The following is an 18,223-nucleotide window of genomic DNA, read 5'->3' as shown; positions in this document are numbered from 1 at the left end:
CTTCACGCCTAACCGTTGGTAAAACATGATGAAACCCCATCGTCCTAGCCGTTGAAAATCTCGACAAGAATTTACGCGCTAAACTTAAAAAACGCATCCCACATCCCAACAAAACGCACATTGTGACCCCACTCCTCACCGTACAACAACGGTCAAAAACCTTGAGTTTGAGTAGGAACACGCGCTCATACATGTGCCAACGGTTTGGTGATGTTAGTATGCGCGATCGCACATTGTTTACGTTTTCCACCCCGAAGATGACGCATTCCGTTCCCTTACAACGCTTTCTCTCATCGTGTGTACTGTGTGTGTATGTTTGTTCATATGTGTGTTCACCTTCTATCGTTCTGCTATCACCTCCTCCCCTCTTCTCCCTCTCCCCCACCCAACCCCCCCTCGTGATGGAGTGGGTTTATTATTTATCTCAACCAAACCAAACCACGCCAAACCACGCACGCTCCACTTGGTTGCTTTCCTCCGCGTCCACGTCGGTCGTTCAAACATCGAACACACTTTGCCTACAGGTGGGTGAGTTTACGCCTCACCACTACTAGCGGGATGGTTTAGTGTGCGGGCCCAGCACCCACGGTGACACGGGTGATTTCCAGTCAATAACAATAAAGTGCGCGATACGGTGTGTTTACACATTTTCCAGTCTAATTTTAACCGTCGATCCGTGCGGACGGCTCCGGACCACCGTCACAACAGCCCGAGTCTCCCTCTGTCTCTGTTGCTCTCTCTCTGTTTCTGTCTCTCGATCGGGGATCGGTTTATTGAACTGCAATACCCATGGAGTGTGTAGTGTTATGTGAACGTTTACTTCCTTGACATCGCTAGTATCGCACCGAATTTATAGTGCAGCATTATGGTACTTTAAGTTTAGCAGTTTTAGTGTGGCAGTGGACGGGAATATTGGAATTGATGGTGTTCAATGAAGTGCAACTAGATTATAAAATGTCATAGTAAACAACTTATTTGATTGTGTTGGTTAAAAGTTATGATGTGCTTCGAACAACCACTGTGTAGTGCAAATTCGAAACAGCAGTTACCATACAAAATACAATCAAACTGCAGCAAAAAAGCAATTGCCTCAATTCTAATTCAGCAACCAAATGCACGTTTTTGCTGCAGTGTGTAACGTAGTTTGCTCAAACACATTCGTCAAATGCCACCGATAACAGAAACAGAAGCGACGCAAGATCGACAACCGTACGGAAGCCTTTTACAAGCGCTGGACAATGTAGACCGGAAACATAGTGCAACGAATTGCTCGGTGTAGCAATTAGTGCAAACGGAACGTATCTTCATTCGATCCTGCAACCGAGCAGCACCAAACACGGAACCGACCGAAAACGCTCTTATCTCAACGGACCTGGAGCACAGCCAAAGCAAGGAGGTGAAACTCGCGAAACGTTCCTCCATCCTCGGTGCTTGCCGGCTCGATTGAGGTCTCGGTATCTTTCGGTAAGCGCGGTAAGTGTACGGAAGGGTGACCCTATCAGTAAAAGCCGTGTTGATTTTTTGATACGAGCTAGTTTTTCAATTTTACTTATCAGCACTGGAGAGTGTCTGTGTGTGAGATGTGTGATTGTGTGTGAAAGGGCGGGCACGTTTACCAAAGCGAAATGTACAGCTTGTTCCGTAGATACACCAAGGGTACGTTTGTGTTCAAGCCCTTGCTGTAGTTGTCCAGCCCCCGTCGCGTTCAGCTAAGCTAGGCGCAATAAAATTTAATGAACCCCTGCAATAAGTCCTCCTGTACGGAGCTTACAGCTTGTATGGAGGGCAAATAAAATCGAAATCGATTCAACGGTGCTCGAACGGTTGTAGAACGGTTACGATTGCGCGTTTTTATTTATTGCCCCGTAAGTCGATCGATATCCGGCTGAGAGGGGGTTGATATCGGGACGCCACATGGGGACAGTTTTTCTGTTTTGATTTGAAGATGGATTTGCAGTGTCTGAATTTCATAATTAATTATGAACCCATTCTATCTCATTTCCTCACATGTTTTAATGTTATTTCTAAAGAAGATACTGGTGCATTGCGGCATCACAGTCATCTACTAATTAACGCACCGGCTCTTAAGCCAATCATCAGGTAATGTATACATCATGGGCTTGCTTGGTAATTTTGCAATAGCAATTTAAAACAAAATAATTCAGAACTGCAATATCAGTGAGTCTTTGCAATAGAAGCATAGCTTCCCTATTGAGATTTAAAAACAAAAACTAAAATACTTTTTTTTCGTCCTGTGGTATTCATCTGTAAATGTACTGTAAATCTCATCTGAACCGGTTACGGTTACTGTAAATCTCATCTTACCGGTTGAACCGGCTACGCGATACTCAATAAGTCTCGAAAGCCTGTATAAGCCGGCCTGACCGCGTAGGTTGTTACACAAAATATGATTTTCTTCAAACTATTAAGTAAGACGAAAAAGAATTATGCATAATTTCTGTACAAGTCATGTCCTATTTGACCGTTGCTTTTCTTGGAAGAATGCTAAATCTTCGGTTCAACTAACAATTCACACAATAAATAAATAATTAAACAATATTTAAGATATATCCTATAGATTTCACATTCACATCAACAACCATTGTTGCTTTAATACAATCTCCAATCCTGTCGGATCCTTTTCTTTCGAGTGCTTTATTCAACGGCTGAATCAAACACCTTCTCCTTTTGTTCAAAAATCTCATATTAAAATGCCTTCTAAGAAAAACGTTTCCTCTCTGCGATGAAATCTACTAAAACAACACTTTCAGCAGCGACATAAGGATTGTTTCACTGCTCAGACGCTGTTTGAACAAAACTTTCAGCTTCCAATTGCATTCTGATTCAGTCGTTCACAGCAAAAGGCTGCACAGCGTTATGTAGAAATGATGGAGCGAAAAACGGAACGCCACTGAAGAAAATAATCTAACTGGAATGTCTGATCCGGATTGGCAAAAAGGATATCTTCTGCCGCTGACAACACTTAACCTTCCATTGTCTTGATCGTTACAACTGGCTCAGGCTCCCGAGGCCTGGTACTATTTCCGACTAGCGAAGGCAATGCGAACAATAAATGCACATAATTAAATAAATTAAAGTTTGAGCAAAGGCATCACGCCGCACACACGCCGGTTGGTCGGACGGACGGAAGGAATTGGTTGGGATGGTTGCGGGCGGAGTAGTGCTTTGCTAAGAAAAACTGTATCGTTGCCACATCCCTGCAGCAGCACATCCAGACAGAATCAGAGCCCAATGTACTGTGTCCTATGGTGCATAATGCATTTTTTTTTTGCCAGAGGGCTTCATTCTTCTGCATCCGATCGGTATGCAACTTCCGATTCTTCAGTGGGAATGGAAAGCTAACCACTTTCTGCACGTTACAGCAACGACCGGGAGGGAAGTGAGAAAAATATTAGCAACTATTTAACTTCCTCCATTATGCAGCTGACATTTCTCGGCCGGGGCACTTGATGGGCACTTCACCCGCCTCACTGTACCACTTCGTTCGTTCGTTCGTTCATTCAGTGCACACGGAAAGTTTCTTAATATCAATTATTAATTACTTCTTCTTGAGTCGATCCTACCGACTGTAGCTGAAATGCCGACTGTAATGCCAACGTTATTACAATGTGTAAAAACGTAGCACCACCATCCGGTATGTAAACGGTAAATAATGAAACGAAACGCGCATTGCCGGGTGACTTTTGGTTTGTTTGCATAGTAAATTGCTCCATTTAGCGTTCGTTACAATCTAGCTCCGGGAAACAATCAGCACGGCAGAATGGGAAACTATTTTTCTCCCGACATATTTTGCAGTAAGTTTTTAACGTTTTCAGTAAATTTGATGTGAAACGAGAGCTCTTGGGTAGAAATCGTTGTTGATAATTTTTTTAGAATGTGTAGAAAGTTCAATTGTTGGTAAATTGAATGCGTTTGTTAAATATTCAATTGAACAAACAGTCAGTTCAGTGAAAGTAATTCAATACAATCAGCATGTAAGATCCTTATTTGAATTCAGCGGTGAATCTAACGGTAGGTGGACTAGGCGGTCGCCTGGGACCCCGCTTATGTATGGGCCTTTGGTATCCTAAATACGTCATTGTTTGAGGTGCCAAACCAATTAAAATTCATGTTTCTTATCTAACTTAGCATGTGGAATACGTCAACAGTTCAGTGAATGATTTGCATTTAAGTTAACTATTTATGGGCCCTTTTCCCTTTTAAGATCGTAGGCTGAAATTTCAGCCTATAAGCTGTTTGCATTGTATAGCAGTTTTCGAGCAGCTACAAACATGGGTATAATATACAAGTGGGCCGGTCTGGTGGTACATTCGTCAACTTGTACAACTTAACAACATGCCCGTCATGGGTTCAAACCTCGAATGGAACATGCCTCCATACGTAGAACTGACTATCCTGCTATAGTAATAAATAAGTCACTGAAAACTGAACCCACTAGTGATACAGATAGGCATTGACCGACAGCGGTTGTTGTGCCAAAGAAGAAGAAGATGATATACAAGTGGGATTATCCCAAGGTGTATTTATTTAGAAGGTTGATCTCTATCGCTTCTGCTCCTGAATGAAGATTTTAAGAGTGTTTTGTGTATTCGTCAAGTTACCAAAAAGCCTGTTTGAGCAAAAGTTTTGACCGGTTCTGTCAAAAATAATTATAAAGCCAAACTACTTGTATAAAATCGGTATTGAATTAAACACTTTTACCAAAACTTTGCTTTGTGGATGCCATCACGCCATTTTGCCACCTTAAATTGGGCCTGCCACGCCCCCTTGTGGAACTTGTGGACAGCCTAATTCTTTGAGTTGAACTGCATTTGTTGTGGGCAGCCATGCCGACCCCTGGACTTGCCGTGGTAGTTGTGCTGCGACTGGTCAATGTCCAGGGGACGACAGTGTGTCACGCACACTGTCGTACGCACATTAAGCGCGGGCCGCTTAGTGTGTGTTGTGCGCTCGGACAAGCAAGTGTTGCGAGCAGCCGGTCAAGCAGGGCTCCCGGCAGGGCACGGTACGGCTGGCGCGCGGCCGAGTATTGTATTGTGTATTGTGCTTGTCAGTATTATTTATTATGTGTACTGTTATATTAGTGTTTTAATAAAGTAACTGATGCAAGCCAAAGACACAACAGTGGCGACGAGGATGGGATCCTCTTGCGTAAGGAGGATCCCTAGAAGAACCCGCGGTCGCCATCGCGATCGAGCGCGTCGGTTGGAGCCGGCGCCATCGCGATGGTACGGGTCCCCGCGACAGTGGGACGCCGTTCGACAAGGACCGCTGCCGCCGCCGCCGTTAAGACCGTGGCCCCGGCTGTCGTCCCGCGATGAGGACAGAAGGGACAGCCGCACACACACACTCGGCGATGTTTGATTCGCCGGGATGCAGGCCCAGGGAGCGCCGGCAATGGAAAGGTCGAAGCCTGATTGCCGGGCCATCTGCGGCGACGCTAGGTGTCGTCGGGCTGCAGCCCAAGGAGCGCCGGCAGTGCAAGAGGCGAATTGTCTTTCTGCCTAGCTGCCGGGCCATCATTGGTGACGCGAGAGGTCACTGAGTTGCTGTCGCTGTGTTCGACGGAGAGGGGGCGAGATGCCATGCCCCGCTGCAGCCGTCGTGTTGGACGGAGAGGAGGGCGAGGTTCCATGCCGCCCCGCTGCAGCCGTCGTAGACCAGTGAGAGGGGGCGAGGTTTCATGCCGCCCCGCTGCAGCAGTAGTGTCAACGGAGAGGGGGCGAGGTCCCTTGCCGCCCCGCTGCTGCCGTTTTCTTTTATTCGTCGGAGAGAGGGGGAGGTCGCATTCCGTCCCCAGTTGCAGCACCGACGTGTTGTTCCCGACGTGAAGGGCGAAATGTGTGCCGTCCTTGCTGCAGCAATTGTACCACCGCTACAGGATGCCATAACGGGCTGCTGGGATATGCTCTTCAGCCGGATGAGGCTTGCGGGACAAACCGGTCGCCGCCGGAGAGATCGCCAGCAGCAGCGTAGCAGCGTGCGGAACGAGTTGCTGGGAAATGCTCTCCTGCTGGATGAGGCTAGCGGGACATTACGGTCGCCGCCGGGGAGATTTCCTGCAACGTCGTAGCAGCGTTGCGGTAGCCGGGTAGCGGGGGTCGCAGCTTAGGAGCAGCATTTGCGCAAAAATGCCCCAGGACAAGGGTCTATGGCCGGAGGGTGTCACCACACCGATATTCCCGCAATGGAATATGCGCGTGTCGGTTCGTAAAAGGGGCCTCCGGATAAGTAAAAGGGGGAGATGTTGTGGGCAGCCGTGCCGACCCCTGGACTTGCCGTGGTGGTTGTGCTGCGACTGGTCAATGTCCAGGGGACGACAGTGTGTCACGCACACTGTCGTACGCACACTAAGCGCGGGCCGCTTAGTGTGTGTTGTGCGCTCGGACAAGCAAGTGTTGCGAGCAGCCGGTCAAGCAGGGCTCCCGGCAGGGCACGGTACGGCTGGCGCGCGGCCGAGTATTTTATTGTGTATTGTGCTTGTCAGTATTATTTATTATGTGTACTGTTATATTAGTGTTTTAATAAAGTAACTGATGCAAGCCAAAGACACAACAGTGGCGACGAGGATGGGATCCTCTTGCGTAAGGAGGATCCCTAGAAGAACCCGCGGTCGCCATCGCGATCGAGCGCGTCGGTTGGAGCCGGCGCCATCGCGATGGTACGGGTCCCCGCGACAGTGGGACGCCGTTCGACAAGGACCGCTGCCGCCGCCGCCGTTAAGACCGTGGCCCCGGCTGTCGTCCCGCGATGGGGACAGAAGGGACAGCCGCACACACACACTCGGCGATGTTTGATTCGCCGGGATGCAGGCCCAGGGAGCGCCGGCAATGGAAAGGTCGAAGCCTGATTGCCGGGCCATCTGCGGCGACGCTAGGTGTCGTCGGGCTGCAGCCCAAGGAGCGCCGGCAGTGCAAGAGGCGAATTGTCTTTCTGCCTAGCTGCCGGGCCATCATTGGTGACGCGAGAGGTCACTGAGTTGCTGTCGCTGTGTTCGACGGAGAGGGGGCGAGATGCCATGCCCCGCTGCAGCCGTCGTGTTGGACGGAGAGGAGGGCGAGATTCCATGCCGCCCCGCTGCAGCCGTCGTAGACCAGTGAGAGGGGGCGAGGTTTCATGCCGCCCCGCTGCAGCAGTAGTGTCAACGGAGAGGGGGCGAGGTCCCTTGCCGCCCCGCTGCTGCCGTTTTTTTTTATTCGTCGGAGAGAGGGGGAGGTCGCATTCCGTCCCCAGTTGCAGCACCGACGTGTTGTTCCCGACGTGAAGGGCGAAATGTGTGCCGTCCTTGCTGCAGCAATTGTACCACCGCTACAGGATGCCATAACGGGCTGCTGGGATATGCTCTTCAGCCGGATGAGGCTTGCGGGACAAACCGGTCGCCGCCGGAGAGATCGCCAGCAGCAGCGTAGCAGCGTGCGGAACGAGTTGCTGGGAAATGCTCTCCTGCTGGATGAGGCTAGCGGGACATTACGGTCGCCGCCGGGGAGATTTCCTGCAACGTCGTAGCAGCGTTGCGGTAGCCGGGTAGCGGGGTCGCAGCTTAGGAGCAGCATTTGCGCAAAAATGCCCCAGGACAAGGGTCTATGGCCGGAGGGTGTCACCACACCGATATTCCCGCAATGGAATATGCGCGTGTCGGTTCGTAAAAGGGGCCTCCGGATAAGTAAAAGGGGGAGATGTTGTGGGCAGCCGTGCCGACCCCTGGACTTGCCGTGGTGGTTGTGCTGCGACTGGTCAATGTCCAGGGGACGACAGTGTGTCACGCACACTGTCGTACGCACACTAAGCGCGGGCCGCTTAGTGTGTGTTGTGCGCTCGGACAAGCAAGTGTTGCGAGCAGCCGGTCAAGCAGGGCTCCCGGCAGGGCACGGTACGGCTGGCGCGCGGCCGAGTATTTTATTGTGTATTGTGCTTGTCAGTATTATTTATTATGTGTACTGTTATATTAGTGTTTTAATAAAATAACTGATGCAAGCCAAAGACACAACAGCATTAACAGACTATAGAATGACCGGTTGACAGCCAACATCCTTGCGCACAACTCAGCTTCCATACAGTTGGTGAAGGTATCCCGAAAGTTTATTTGGGTTGCAATAAAATTGTACAACACTTAAATGTAAAATGATGTACAAATTCATGATGTACAAATACATGTTCATGTTGAACAAATACATATGTTGTCTAATTTAATCATATATGTACAAACAAACAATAACGAATAATTGAGTGCTGCTACATCAAGTAACAATTTTGAAAGTCTTTCACAAGTGATCTTTGTACATTCAATATTGATTCATAGAAGGGGCTGTGCATCTTTTACTGCATGCGTTTATGTTTTCAAGAAAATCAAATCGTTTTACCATCCATTTCTACACCAACAAGTATTATCAAACATTGGTTACGGCTTGGACTGCTCCTTCAACGGAACCATTTGCCATTAACATTGGCCGTAATTCAAAGAACAACACAAAAATCAACAACCAAAATTAGGTTTGAGTTTTATTTTTAACCGCACACCAAAATACCATTTCCAGCTAAGACATTTAGAAGCTTATTCGTCTGCTAAAAATAAATCATTCAGCTTTATCATTCTAGTAGAATGCAGCAACACTTTGCCTCCCGTTGGCTATATAAGAGAAGCCATCTTCCACCAACACCGATTTGGAGATGTTGTCGGTAATCTGTTACTCTCGTTGCACCTCTTTCTCTCTCGCGACCTTTGTATCGCCCCGAAAATGTTGCCACAGTAAACCACGTCACTACCTTCCTCGATAAGCAGCTTACGATGAAACCGGCTTCAGGAGAAGAAGCACTTTTAGTGTACGCCTAAGGCAGGAAAACACAGCAGCTCAAACCAAAACGCGGCAATCAGCGGTGTCCCTGCTGATGAGCTTTGAACCAGTGCGACAGATTAGAAATCCGTCTAATTTCCGCGCCCTTGCTCCACGCGTAGACCGATGAATGGCTGAGGGAATATTCAAATTTCGTGCCTCAAAGTGTTATCATTTGCGGGCATTTTTTTCTGGATTTGCTCTCTACTTTAAAAGATGCCTTGTCCCTGAGCCAAGAAACTTTTTCTCGCCAAGCCAATGTTTACTCAACCGTCCGACTTTGGTATTCCACTTTTTGGAGATGCCATTGAATCGGTTTGGTTAAATTAGCTAATTCGAATCTTCTCAAACTCACTGAACCACAATAAAGCGGAGGAGGTGGAGAGCAACCACTCACCCACACTAGCAACGGATTTTTGGACCAGAAATGTTTGTTCCGATCATCGTCCTTTTTAGCCCTTTTCTCCCTAAACTTGGAATGGCAATGAATCAATGCAAATAATGCTCAACAGTGACCACAGTCCTTCTTCCACGAGACTGTTCGTTCCACGGTGCTGCTAAATGGTTCCTTCATAAACATTTCACAGCACCTAACCTTTAAGAAACTTCCACTATTCCAGTTCCATCAGCTCTTTTGATGCATTTCCGCAGCACTCAAGCTAGAGGCAAACGGGCATAACATAAAAAGAAAACAATCGCCCACAGAAAAAGAGACCCCGAACCTCGTGGGAAGGAAAAGTATTTACATGCTTACGTCGTGTATGGGGAGAAATTTCAGCTCCAGCTGCTTCCCGTCAATTGAAACGTCGAAGTTGCTGATTTATGGGTGTGCTTTGTGAGTCATACGATAACTCAAAGAAAGCAAAACTCTTGGTCCATAGTACCCCGATTCCCGGGCAGGAATGCTACAACATTGACCAAGAAGATGGCCACGGCAAGACAACGGGCATCTCAGAAAACAATATTCCACCGCGTTTCGAAAGAAATGTACGGTGTAAGTATATTTCTTGGATGAATAGTTTAGGTTGCAATAAATGTGCCCCCCATTTTGTCGTACAGTTTCGTTTCTTATCTATACCAAAGATTCTTTGGGGGATGTTTTATGAAGCATTTGGTACAGCAGCTTTCACCCACCCTTTTGCTACCCTTTGCCTGTTCGACACATCATGTTCGTTTCAGTGTAAGATGGGTTAGATATATAGTTTGTTAAGTAAGACGAGCAAAAAAGGCTGCCTTTCTCACGCTATACTCCACTTACGTAGAGCTTTAAGAGGATTTCGCCAAAGAAACTGGTTGATAAGTGCAGTATTTAATAGAATTCAAAGAAATAGAAGTCGGAGCTTTAACCAGAGGTGCATTCGCGTGACGACACATAGAAGGCAAAAGGAAAAATCAAAAACAATATTTAATAGAAGCAATGAGTTTGCTGCGACCCCAGTTAAATAAGTAGGAAACATAAAACGGTACATTAAATAGATAATTGACAAAATAAACAGTACCAAATGTATGTTTTTTGTTGATTCTTTCTGCAGTTTTATGTTTCAATTTACATGATATTGATCACTTAAGATTGAATGCTGTTGTTTTACATGAGCTACAAACACTGCAATAGGCTCATTCTTTCATCCCCGATTCGTATTCCCCGATTTACGCTATTAATGCGGTCCGGAGGCAATAGCGTATCTCGAAAATTAGCGCATGTCGATTCCGAGATTTTTAGTCAAATTATAACTAATTTTCGTACAATTTTGCTTGAAGTGGTAGGTTTTAGCCGCTAAATTAGTTATATGATCTGATTTTAACTAAACATTACAATTTTATACCATTTGAAATAGTTTTTAAAATTCAACCAAAACGGGAATTTATGTTGCATTTGACATTCAATGTACAATTTGCTCAAAGAACTGTCCAAATTAATACATAGCATATAGCGAAATCGAGTATATCAAGTATGGCGTATATCGAGAAATACCTGTATTTCTATTGACAGATGCTATGAAACTACTTGCTGGTCTCCGGGTTTAGCGAAACCCCAGGTACAATCGTCTATGGCGCCCTCTGCAGATATACATTGGAGCTATGTGGTCAAATGGATCGTGCTCCCATACCCCCAGAACTGATTATCCTGTTATATGTAATCAATAAGTCACGGAAGCTCTAAAGAAGAGATGAAGAAAAAGAGCGTTTTTTCCCTCTGATATGTTCAATTCCAGTCAGATTTGAGTCAAGTTTGTCAGATCAGATTTTGGTAACATAATTAAATTATATTCCCATAAATTCTAAACATTTATATAACATACTTTGAGCAGGCTAACAAAAGAGGGATAGAGAGAGAGAAAAAAAGCGAGAAAAAGATAGGGAGACAGAGAGAGAGCGCGATACTTTAACCGGAAATTAAATTTAACCCTTTGGGGATTTGTTTTAATGTATCATTTGACATTGGATACATACAGCTCAATATTTCCGCCTGTTTACAATTCATTTGACCAAATAATCATCTTAGTATATTCACTTTCACGCTACCTTTATTCGGTCTCCAACCTGTGATCCGTAAACAGACCGCAAATGAATTGTTCTTTTTTTAAGAAAAACTTATTACATATTGTTGGATTTTGAGATAGGCAGAACACACCCGTAAGTTAGGCAATGAAATAACAACACCCATGCATAGGCAACACGCATTACATGTATTTTCCCATTAGACAGAAATCCCATTTAAACCAGTTCAAACAGAATCCAGTTGTATCCATCTTATCAGGCTCCTGATAAGAACACCCCAGATATCACAAATAAATCGAGTTAGAATTCCAGTGTAATTAACTAGTTCTTCCTCCAAGTTTTTTGTGAGCATTGCTCTTCTTACGAAATTCGATTCTCATTAAGAGTGGCAAGACCTCTTTGGTAAATTCCGTTGTTAGATAGGCGGAAGTTTGCATCGGGGTGCCAGCCTTTTTCAAGGCTTTTGCTCGGGAGTACTGCTCCCCTTTCTTACAGGGTTTTCGAGGATTATATAGACATGTTCAGCGAGTTGTAGATTCGTTTAGGCATATAATAGACGCTTTCAGCGAGATATAGAATTGTTCGGAAGTAGGCGTAGACATGTTCGGTTACACTGTCGAGCTGTCACTTTCGTACCCCTTGGACTGCAGCTTGGATCATTCTCATCAGGAGGTAAACAAACAGTTTTCGAAAAAATAAGCTTTTTTCAACTAATATATGTATAAAACAGCTTGGGGAATGATTATTAGCTACTTTTAGGACTTTTAAGAATGAAAAATTGAACCCTGCGGCACAGTGTGTAAACAAAACAAATGACAGCTCTACAGAATCGCTGAACATGTCTACGCCTACTTCCGAACAATTCTATATCTCGCTGAAAGAGTCTATTATATGCCTGAACGAATCTACAACTCGCTGAACATGTCTAAATAATCCTCGAAAACCCTGTAATACAGTCCACGAGATGGAGTAGGCCGTAGAAACCTACACATATTACAATTTGAAATTTAACACATTTTATCAAACAGCCTAGAGAACTAAGTCTACAAAATATATTTCCTCAATACAAGTGGAAAGCTTGGACAATCTGAATAGAGAACGCATATTTTTAATACGAAAGACTTTACTTAAAGAAAGGTTCTGAAAGGAATAAAAAATATGCTTGGTAAGCCCTACCCAAGGCCCTGCTTAAACGTTCACTGCACCTGAACCTACCGCGTACGTTAAGACACGTCCATCACTAGCCACTCTAGTACTTTAAATTTATGCTCAACCAACCTCACCTACACAGTATTAGTAAAGTCGGAGAAGAAGCGACCTGGGATGAACGAAAAAACCAACCCAAGTACCAAGTACTGCAAGATAATGTGCAGGAAAGTAGTTCGCTTTCGCGTTTTATCATTTGTCTTGCTGGTGTCTTCATTCGCGCGCCTTCTTGCGCTAATGGTGCCTTAAGTTACGCTTTTCCACGCGACTGACCTCGGTGCGTTTTGCAGTGAAGTGGGGAGGGAGGGGGAGAGACACGGGCGCACAATCCCACTGCAAACGTGCGCGCGCGAAAAGCTTGCGAATCGCGTATAAATAATGATTTACCGAAGGACTTTCCTTCGCGGCTTCGGGAGAAGCAGCGGGCGGGTGTGATTGCCCGACCGAACGGCGGAGGTGCCGGCGGTAGCAAACAAGTGTTTGATTTATGGGCGAACGAGTCCAACTAGTTCAAGTGCAAGCAAAACAACCCCTTCTTGTTGCGCCATCATCTCGCGCACCGCGTTCCGTGCTGCGAGAGATGTCTTTATGCTTCCTCGCTCTACCATTTCCGTGTCTCGCAATGTCCGGATGCAAAGAAGGATGCTGCGGCAAAACATAACCCGCCCCAAGAACACTTCTCCGCGCCATATCTTCCTTTTTTTTTTGTTTCCAGCTCTCCAGCCGGCTCAGGACGGTGCTGTGTGCTTTGGTTCACCTTGTCCATCTTGCAAAACCCTCCCACCAGTAACACTGCCAACCGGAAAATGTCGTTTCAAATGAATTTACTCGCATTATTTGAATGAGAAATAATGGTGCTTATAGAGACGGTTGGATTACTTACTGTAGCCCCCTTCTACCTGCGTTCCCTCTGGGACGACGGTACGGGAAGGCGTCTTAAGGAATGATTTCCTTGGAGTACCGACTTAGCCGGGGTTTTGGTCGTTCTCTTCTTCTCGACCAGCACTCGGTCTGCGGACGTCCTAGAGCTCGTTGGGGTAGGCCCCGATGCAGGGCCCTCTTGTAATGTTTATATCTCTTCTGCTTTGTGATGATATTTCCACTATCGCTAATCATGATTTAAAAGAAGAAAAAAAAACTATTTTATTACTCTTTATGCTTATTTAAAAGGTTATGCTAATCGTTATGATGTTGCTTAAACTAGTTACTGAAAATGGATAAGAATAATTTTTGAGTACTTGCAATTATGTTAACATTTTTATTTTTTAACATTAAAAATCCGATGCAATGCTGTATTTAAATTGAATTGATGTTAGCGCAAACATTCGTTAATACAAATTGCTACTTGACAAATACAAGCTGCGATAGTAAATCACATCTATGTTTGCATCAGCTCTAAGCGTGGCTAAGGACCTTTTAGTAGAAGGTATTCATCTTTGTGTCATTTTAATGATGTTAATGAAGCCAAATTAACACGACCCAGCACACCTAGACAATTAACGATCTTCTGCGTTCTGTCTTATGTTGACACTGGCAAAGACTATGAAGATTTTTTTTTGCTCTTTATCTTAATTATGAAACACGGATATTTGTAAAGAAAATTAAATGAATCAGATATGTGCTTGTGCATGTGCAATATCGTAACATTATGGGAAGCGTCGAGTACACATCCTAGCTAAAGCAGTTAAATCCCCAGCTTTATTACATTACAAAAAAGTAGATACAAAGCGGTGGCTTATAGGCAGCATTATTGTTATGCTGTGGGTGGTTTACACTATCCATTCACTTGGTTATTACTGCAGCAAATTAAACCAACTTCTGATGCAAAGATCATGCATCAGCCTGTGAATGATATAGCCGTGAATGCCTGGTTGAAAATCTAAAATTAATCCAAGTTTTTTTCGCTACAATCTCTGCAATGCTCTGAAAGCAGCAGCGTTCATTTTTCCGCATGCGAGATCAGAAACTATCCTTATAAAATGCAAAAAAGTCACATCCTGAGCTAAATGTGTGTTTAATCCTACGCATGAATAGATGGATAGGATCGAGAAAGAGCATATGATTTTATATTTATGATAGGTTATTTTCAACAAGTCTCGAACTAGATTGAGTTTGACAGTTCTTTGTGATTTGTTGAAAATCATATGTAGCAACTTAAATTTCATTATGAAGCAAATAAACCATATGAAAGCTATTGAAAAACATCTTGGAGGTGATTTTCCACACGTCTCAAGCTGTATTGAGTTTGATAGTTCTATGTGATGTGTTGAAAATCAAGTATAAGAACTCAAATTTTATTCCTCGTCATTTGACAGTTAATACGTCATTTGACAGCTGTTGAAAAACATCTTGGAGGAGATGAATAATTATGTGCACATTCGAATTTGACTTGGAAAACTCTGTAAGCATATAACGAGTTATATTAAAAAAAACGGGGTTTTCCAAGTCACTTTCGAATGTAAACAATGTTATTCAACGCCTGCAAGATGTTAATCCACATCAGTCTGTCATTTCATTTCCATCACAATAATTTTTAATTTCTCCAATATGATGTTAAGCTGGATTAAGTTTGACAGTTCTTTGGGATGTGTTAAAAATCATGTGTTGAAACTGAAATTTCATTTTGAAACCATTTGACAGCTTTTGAAAAACATCTTGAATGCGGTAAATAATTATGTGCAAATTCGAAAGTGACTCGAACCCCCCCCCCCCCCCCCTCTCTATGATAACTTCTTTTTTCACAAAAATATGGAACGGCAAATATGTATAATTGTAAAAAGTGAGCATTATATTATGCACTGTAGGTTGGTGATGCATGTCTTGTGCCATTTCTACCTTTTAAATCGCAAATATTCTATTTTTTTTCTACATGAATTGTATTACATGTATGGTATAGAGCAGGGGTCTCCAAACTTTTCAGTTCGCGGGCCGCATTGCTTCACAATCAATCTTGTTGAGGGCCATTTTGACGCTACCTTTAGAATGAGTGGAAGTTTAAATCTCGTTTTAATAAGAAAATATTATTGAAATTTATCAAATTTCTGCAGCTTTCTTTTATTGAATCTTGATTTTCATCTTTCAGAAGTAAAGAAAATAATCTGTTAGAAAAGAAAGCTATTTAATTTAACCTTAACCCAGTCCTCGCGGGCCGCATTAAAGGCGCTTGAGGGCCGCATGCGGCCCGCGGGCCGTAGTTTGGAGACCCCTGGTATAGAGTATATAAGTACTAAATTTAATCAAAAATACCCATCTATCAAATTATGTGGGCTGTAAAACGTGATATTCGACATTCGCCGATGTTCGAGAGATACCTCTGAAACGCATAAAACGCGTAATTCGGTAATAGACTGTACATGCAGTAAACACGCCCAAAAATGTATGGAACCACCTGGCACTAGCTTCCCTGCATGAAGGTGTAAAATTGTTCAACACGCTAAACGGTACAGCGTTGAAACAAACAAAAACATCGCTGTCTGTTTACTTTCACCCACCAACGATGATGATTGAGTGATGGATGCTTTTTTTACATATTCTGATTACACACCTAGCACTACCCGGCATTGATGCTTGCGAAAAGAAAACCTTTGCCTCGAACGTACCAAGGTTGAATAGAATAGTAAAATGTAAAGAACGTTTCAAACTCAAGCAATCGCACGCCAAGTAAGGCTGATTGGGGAATGTAAAACTTGCTCACATCGCAACCGTACCCTGTGCTAACCAAGTCCGTGGTTGCTACGATTGCTCGCCGGTCGATCTTGGTTAATTCTGTATGCTTTCTTTATCTATCCTTCTCTTTTTTTCTATCTCACACACAATTTCTCCCTCTCACATTCACATTCTTTCTTTGGGTGGTTTAGTAAGTCGCACCTCAGCTACTCAGCTACTTCCTCGTCCGCTGAAAGATGTACAACCTGCGAATGGAAACGTTTCATCGAGTGCGGTCATGAGTGGGATGCCCAAGTACGCCAAACTGCATCCTAGTGCAGTGTTTTTTGTGCTTCAACTGACCTGTATGCTGCCTTGTTCGCACGCCATTGAAAGCCGATCTTCGTCTGATACTGAAAGTAGGAAAATCAATAAATCAGTTTTTGTTTTCTCGTGCTGTTAACTCTAGCATCCCTTTTTTCTTCCTCTCTCTCTCTCCTTGTTTTGGCTGCATTGCAACCCCCACTCTCCTACGGTAGTACCCAAATTGCAACAGTGTTCCACCGGGGCAGATACTCAGCTCAAGTGCGGCATCAAGGAGCAGCACGCGGACCACATGAACTCATCCGACGTGCGGTGGTACTTTAAGGTACGTTATTTGCTCCTCTTTTTTCCCCCGCTGTCGACCGACGGTCGTGATAATCTATTTGATTTTCATTTCACCTGCCAGTCTTGTGGTGGCGGCTTTCAGCAAACGGCCTGCAGTAACCGGGCCCTGCTGGATGCACTCGACTGGCAGCCGCTCGATTGCGATAATAAACCGTGCCGAGTAACGCTGACGATACAGAACGCCTCAGAGACGGATGCCGGCCTGTACCGCTGCACGATACACCCCTACCGGACGGACAATCGGACGCAGCTGGACATTCAGCTCGTCCGCACGTTCGAGCTCGTCGTGACAAGTAGGTTGACAGGCAAGGGGACGGGATCAAATTGACGCCTCGGCACGCGTCATGGAATCTGTTTCAAATAATGCAACCCGTGCCTCTTCTCCCTCCGCAGAATGGCCGCTGGATGAGTCCATACCGGCGCCGGAGCTGCTGGACAATCTGCCCGCTAACACGACGGCCCTGGCCGATGCGCAAATTGTGCTGCAGTGTCGCGTGCACAGCAAGGTGCCGCCCACCATTAAGTGGTTCCGGCGTATCAACAAACGGCTCGGGGAGCACAACTTCAATCAGAACAAATCGATACGCTACTTGGAGAACTTCTACGAGCTGCTGCCGTCGGCGGGTGAGAAGCTCCTGTCGCACGACGTCTATCTGAGCAAACTGATCCTGTACAATGCGTCCGAGCGCGACATCGGGATATACGTGTGCGTTGGCATTAATTATGTCGGTGTCAGCATGGCCGATGCGTACGTCAATCTGCTGAATCCCAACGGCACACCGGTGGAGGAAGGGGCGGGCGGTGCATACGTGGAGCTTATGGTGCTGTTTCTAATACCGGTTGCATTGGCGCTCATTCCGCTGCTCGGCTGGATAGTGTTGAATTTGCTACGTGCCAAGCATCGGGCGGAGGAAAAATCGCTAGTGCAGCTGCACGATTCACTGGTGTATGAGCCGAATGTACACGGCGGCTCGGCAGTGCAGCGGATACAACAGGGAAGAAACGTCGTTAGACTAAAGAACACGGAACACTTTTATGAGAAAGTTGACATTGTGTAAGTAGTTATCAGTGCCATTCGCATGTACATAGTCATTATAACTGTTCGTATAAATGTGTTAAACTAAGCAATACTAAGCAAATCATTGTTAATGGAAACAAAATAGATAAATCATTATTGGAGAAACAGATTAAATAAGTTATCATTAAAAAAAAAGCAAATTCCTTATTACAAATGTTTTAAAAACTAGTTCAAATACGTTATCAATGAAATCAGTAAAATAAACCGTTAAATCAAATATTTTGTCGACATCCGGAATGTACCGTTTTTCACACCTAGATGTCGCTTTGGAGGT

At 44.8% G+C, this 18,223-nt stretch overlaps 1 protein-coding gene across 2 annotated transcripts; it reads left to right on the top strand.

The window, feature by feature from the left end:
* The first annotated feature begins 609 nt into the window (after positions 1–609).
* Positions 610–18,166, top strand: LOC1274057 (fibroblast growth factor receptor-like 1). 2 transcript variants are annotated; one of them, XM_061652724.1, is made up of 5 exons: positions 610–1,464; positions 16,415–16,621; positions 16,742–16,851; positions 16,933–17,164; positions 17,265–18,166. In XM_061652724.1, exons 2-5 carry the CDS (start codon positions 16,501–16,503, stop codon positions 17,927–17,929), a joined length of 1,128 nt encoding a protein of 375 aa, XP_061508708.1. In that variant the 5' UTR covers positions 610–1,464; positions 16,415–16,500; the 3' UTR covers positions 17,930–18,166. The 2 variants fall into 2 exon arrangements, with proteins under 2 accessions (XP_061508708.1, XP_313121.6); XM_313121.6 differs by having other exon boundaries at positions 610–1,473.
* The last annotated feature ends 57 nt before the right edge of the window (positions 18,167–18,223 follow it).

This window comes from Anopheles gambiae, chromosome 2 (genome assembly GCF_943734735.2).
Source record: "Anopheles gambiae chromosome 2, idAnoGambNW_F1_1, whole genome shotgun sequence".
NCBI lineage: Eukaryota > Metazoa > Arthropoda > Insecta > Diptera > Culicidae > Anopheles > Anopheles gambiae.
Note: the sequence above shows the minus strand (reverse complement) of the source record. Positions and strands in the feature narration are given on the sequence as shown.

Bases quoted from the DNA above. Each gene is read 5' to 3' on its own strand.
- LOC1274057 (XM_061652724.1), top strand. From the start codon at position 16,501: ATGAGTGGGATGCCCAAGTACGCCAAACTGCATCCTAGTGCAGTGTTT. The intron at 16,622-16,741 runs GTAGGAAAATCA...CTCCTACGGTAG, and splicing joins ATCTTCGTCTGATACTGAAA to TACCCAAATTGCAACAGTGT. The intron at 16,852-16,932 runs GTACGTTATTTG...TTCACCTGCCAG, and splicing joins ACGTGCGGTGGTACTTTAAG to TCTTGTGGTGGCGGCTTTCA.